Genomic DNA, 5,612 nt, shown 5'->3' with positions numbered 1-5,612 from the left:
GACGCGGCAAAAACTTAAACGTATTTATTGCATAATTAATTACAATTATTTTTTATTTTATAGGATTAATTAAAAAAAGCCTATAAATTTGGTAAAATAAAATCATATTTTTAACCCAATTTACTTTTTCTGTGATTTCTAAAAATTTTTTATACAAAAAAATTTTTTAAAATTTAAAATAAGGATAACATATAAAACTTAGCTTCTATATTTTACTATGGTTAATTTTAGTCCTCTAAGTTTCAAATTTATTCAATTAATGTACCTCCATCAACTTTTGTCAAATATTTCAATTAATTTTCCAAATTTAAAAAAAAATCAAAATTGTTATCCAATTAATGATTGAAAAAAAAATTAGATTATTTTCTTAAATTTAACTGAAGTTAACGAAGAGGACTAAATTAATAAACTTGAAACTTAGAGGACAAGAATGAATTAAAGCAAAGTTAGATGATTAAAGTGAATTTCATCCTTATTCACTCTAAAGTAAATATCTTAGATAAAAATCTTTAAAAAAAAAAAATTTTACTTAATAAATTACAAATGATTTGATCTTATTATTGACTAATTAATAAAAAATAATAATATCTCATGGGAGCTTGATTTAAGTAAATTGAAACTCTATAATATAAATTTGAATTATTATACTATATTGCTATATTTAATTTTTATATAAGACTTATGCTATATTTGTGTCTTTTTTTTTTGGGCTCGCAAAATATTTTTACATGTTCCCTTGTGAAATAGGTTGTTTGAACGTTTAAACTAATTGATTTTGTTTTATAATAATAATATGAAATTAAATTAAAATAATTAATTGAAGGAAAAATACTATTTTTGTATCTTATACAAAACACATAGTGGAAATAACAAATAAGGATCTATTTCATTCATGATTGATAACGTGCACTATGTCAATTTCAGAATTTAAGAACAAGATAGTGTACCTTGGTGTGGAGAAATTCAAAACAAAGATTAGAAGCACTTGGGGACACTTTTAATCTTCACTCCAATTCCACTTTACGCCCAAGATGTGTGGTCTCTCAATTAGTTTTCAAAGGGAGAATAAAAGTATGTCTCACACTCTCTCACACTAATAAAAATTTTGTATGTTTCTCCCTTTATAACTAATTGATTATCTAATTGGGCAGGCCTATTGAGCCTTTCCAATTGGGCTTTAGTGTGTGGCTTGGAGTGAGACCAAAAGGGACCAATAAGACACTAGCTCCAATGGGCCTTGGGCTTTTCCGTCAACTCTTGACAAGTCCAAAGTTACCATTAATTATATTTAATACCACTATATAAATATAATTACACTCTAGGCCTTATTAATAAATTATATTCCAGACTTTATTATACATGCAACCCCTTCATTAAAATATTCGTAGTAATACAAAGTCATGAATATAGACTACCACTTTGAAGATTACTACATCTTAATCCTTGAGTACCCGGTTTAATCTTTTATGTTATTCATCATATATTTATGAAATCCAATTTCATAAATATATACTTTAGTAACTTCTTACTAAAGTGGTTGGGTCCAACACTTTGAATAACTAAACCCATTAAACTTATCTCAAAGGAATATTTTGTATCTCCGTCAAGAAACTATGAATTCCATTTTGAGAATATATGTTCCATCAACACTAAATGTGGTTGCCCAACATACTGAGATTTTGACCGTAATTTTAGATCTCACTCCTGATATATCAAATCAACCTACACCTCATGATCAGGTCCATTATTCTCTCAGGATTAAGAGTTCATGCAAATAGAAGTTGTGAGATTTATTATTCATTTGACAGTGTTAGGAGAATAATAAATCTCACAGCGGTCCTGTTCAATGTGTCTTAACTATTAAAACATATCAACATATCAACTAAAAGTCTCCACTTCGATGATCAAGACAAATCATCTTAGTTGATACGTTATAGTCTTCGTAGATGAAATGCTCAATTTCATCACTGACTACGAACTATAAATTCTGAGTTTACAAAGAACTTGTAATTTACATCTTCTGTGACTTTTCACATAAATCACATACAATGCATCTCATGGACTATGATAATGTCCCATTAGTTCATTTATAAATAGTCTCATATAATTAAACAATTTAATTGTTAAATACATGCCAATAAATTGAGTTTTAGGGCATAAACCCCAATATTAATAACATAGCCAAATTAAAAATTAGTAAATTATATATATATATATATATATATATATATATATATATATATATATATATAGAATACCATGTTGCACATGCATAATGACTTACACATATTATACATCGTTTGATATACTTTTTCTATTTGCAAGTGCATTAAAATGATTAATAGATCCTATTCTAAGTGAAACTCTATATAGCGTAAGCTTCTAGAATTTTGAATACTATTCAATTAATTCTCAATAGCCAAAAAGTTTCAAGAAATTCTTTGCTATTTTTGGGTTCTTCACTTTAGGAATAAGTACAATATTAGTATGATTAATATCAGGCAATATATGACCATTATTCAGAAAATTCAACACATCATCAACTACAGAATCACCCACAACATGCCAAAATCTTTGGTAAAAGAGAGCATTCATTCCATCAGGTCCAAGTGCCTTTGTTGGTCCCATTTGGAACAAAGCTATTTTTACTTCTTCAGCACTAAACTCACTGGACAGGGTTTCTTGCATATCCGGTGTCACCTTCCTTGGGACTGCATTAAGACAATCCTCCATCTGATCACATGTACCTGCACAAAATAAATTGTCAAAATAACCAATAGCCACATTTGCTATATCTTCCACCTTGTCCACCCAATTTCCTTGTGCACATTGAATACCCTTTATATGGTTTTGCCTTTTCCTTTGGGAAGCTTTCGAGTGGAAGAATTTAGTGTTCTTGTCTCCATATTTAAGCCATGGGATCCTAGACCGTTGTGCCCAGTAAATTTCCTGCTTTAAAAGCAAGTCCTCTAACTGTTTGCTAACACTTAAATATTTGGCCTTGGATTCTTCAGTCACCACTTCAGCACAATTTAACACCTCAAGCTGATTTTGAAGAAGTTTCATGGCAGCTACATTCGGCTCTGATTTGGAAGAACCCTAGGCTTGCAATTCCTCACCACAATACTTGATCTTCTCTTTTATTGAAGCCAAACCCGACACCCCCCTTCCAACCATCTCCCAAGCATCCTTCACCACCTCATCACAATCCTCCCATAATAGCCAGGCTTCTTCAAATTTAAAACCCTTTTTAACTTTCTGTTGTTACCTCTAAGTACTCATCACATGCACCATAATTGGCAAGTGATTAGATGCATGGGGTGGAAGATGGGAAACTGTAGACATCTGAAATTTTGCCCTCCACTCCCTAGTTGCCACAGCCCAATCTAGTCTCAATTTAGTATTCGCCTCACCAGGCCTTTTATTAGACCACGTGTAAGTATAACCTCTATACCCTAAATCCTCAAAATTACAAGAATCCAATACACCTCTAAATGCATCAATCTTTGCTGAATTAGGTGGCCTTAAACTTAATTTTGCCGTACTATTTAGAATTGCATTAAAATCTCCTGCACAAAGCCATGCCCCATTAACAAATCTCCTTAAATGTTCTAGTAGCTTCCAAGACTTTTCCTTATGTTGAGCTTCAGGTCATCCATAAAATCCGGTAAAAAACCAAACAAAACCATCCTCCTCAGTTACCTTCATCAAAATATGATTAGGCGAATAATTAATCAATTCCATTACCACATCATTCTTCCATAACAAAGCCAATCCACCCCCTGCATTTGGCTGTTTAACTATAATTTTATTCTGAAATTGCAAATCACCATAAAAATTTTCAAATCCTTCTTTATCCAGTCGTGTTTCCATCAGAAAACACACAGTGGGAACTTGTTCCCTCACAAGTTTGCAAAGGCTCGACCTGTCCAAGGGTTCCCAAGCCCTTGGCAGTTCCAGCATAAAAGCCTCATTGCTCTCGACAAGGGTGGTCATTCACCCCCGCCGCTCTTTCCACTCCAGTAGCTTCCACATTATCTAGTTTGCCCCTCTTCACTCTTACCTCCTCTTCTTGACAATTCTGTTTATCTTCAAAATCTAATGGGATGTGCCTTTTACCTATGGACGGCAGCAGCACTTTTGGTAATCCTCCCAGCCCAAAATCCATCCTATTGAATCTAGTCCAAGATGACTTGGGCTTTGTTACATTCGGCCCACCTGGTGATACTCCTTTTAAATCAACAGATTCACTTACACCCAACACTCGACTCTCATTAACATCACCATCCAGCCCACAAGTTAGCCCATCATCCTTCAGTAACGGAATTTCCTTTAACTCAGAACTTAAATTGTGCACGTCATCAGTACACCTCATCACGTCACTTGCATGGAAGAGTTCCTCCCTAGCACATTCCTGAGATTGTGGCATGTTCGCTGAAGACACGGACACTCCATCTTCATCATCACTAGGGTTTCGACCCCACCTCTTCTCTGCCGTCACTGCCTTCGTCCGCTGCAAACTAGCTTTAGACCTGTACTGACCATCCTCGGACCTGTGACGATGAGTCTCGGACTTGTATACACCATCCTCTGAACAGTTTTCCGAGCCCCCTTGTTTCTCTTTTTGCATATCCATTCTTGGTCTTCCCCCTATAGCTTTAAGGAATTCACCATACTGGTAATCTACCCCAACCCCATTCTGAGTCACAGCAAAGTGAGCAGCACAGTTCTTAATATCATGTCCTAGCACTCCACAATAATAACAGAACATCAGCAATCGTTCGCATTTAAACTTCACCCAATGTTTTTCCCCATCAGACCCTGCAATAAAACTACCCCTACAAAGAGGCTTCACAATAGGTAGAGCAACCCGAACCCTCATAAAATAATTTAACTCATCATGCCCTTTTCTCTGCTCTACTTCCTCAACTACTCCAAGTCTACTCCCCACCCCCTTTGTAACACTTGAAGAGTACATATCCAACGGTGCCCCCCAGATCTGAACCCAAAGAGTGGCTGTCTCCATTCTAATATTCCCTACTGCCATACCTTTCCTCCAACGCTGAAGCATCAATAATTGATTATCAAAAGACCACAGACCTCCTCTTAAAATTCTGTTTAAATCAAATTCAGATGTAAATTTGAACTGGAATAGATTCGGCCCTACTTCTGTGATGCGTAGTCTGTCTTCCAATCCCCAAGCCCTTCTCATAGTATTCTTTGCTGCTCTCTTGTTGAATGATTTACACGTCAAAAACTTGCCCATCAGACTAAGAGAGCATTCCTCAATAGCGTCCAGTCGTCCTTCATCCGAGATGGGAATTACTTCTTCCTCTTCCATAGTCAACTTCATATTTTCCAAACTGTCAATAACATCATCAGCCATGGTAGAATATTCACACTCTCTCAACTAATCACTGAAAAGAAAAGAAAAGGAAAAGAAAAAGGTGCCCTAGACCTAGGTCAAGGGAGGAAGAGGCTCGTATACACCAGAGAGAGAACTCCACGGGGAAGAAAATAGCCATTGTTTCTTAATTATAATATTGATATATAACATCCTCCTAATCTATACTTTTTATCCACTTCTTCTTATTTTATTCCATAAAAAATAT

At 34.8% G+C, this 5,612-nt stretch overlaps 1 protein-coding gene across 1 annotated transcript; it reads right to left on the bottom strand.

The window, feature by feature from the left end:
• Positions 1–2,412: 2,412 nt before the first annotated feature.
• LOC142635634 (uncharacterized) lies at positions 2,413–3,066 on the bottom strand. The gene has a single exon (XM_075809768.1). The coding sequence runs from the start codon at positions 3,064–3,066 to the stop codon at positions 2,413–2,415; it is 654 nt and encodes a 217-aa protein (XP_075665883.1).
• Positions 3,067–5,612: the final 2,546 nt, after the last annotated feature.

Source organism: Castanea sativa, chromosome 5 (assembly GCF_040712315.1).
Source record: "Castanea sativa cultivar Marrone di Chiusa Pesio chromosome 5, ASM4071231v1".
In the NCBI taxonomy this organism is placed as follows: Eukaryota; Viridiplantae; Streptophyta; class Magnoliopsida; order Fagales; family Fagaceae; genus Castanea; species Castanea sativa.
Note: the sequence above shows the minus strand (reverse complement) of the source record. Positions and strands in the feature narration are given on the sequence as shown.

Bases quoted from the DNA above. Each gene is read 5' to 3' on its own strand.
- LOC142635634 (XM_075809768.1), bottom strand. From the start codon at position 3,066: ATGAAACTTCTTCAAAATCAGCTTGAGGTGTTAAATTGTGCTGAAGTG.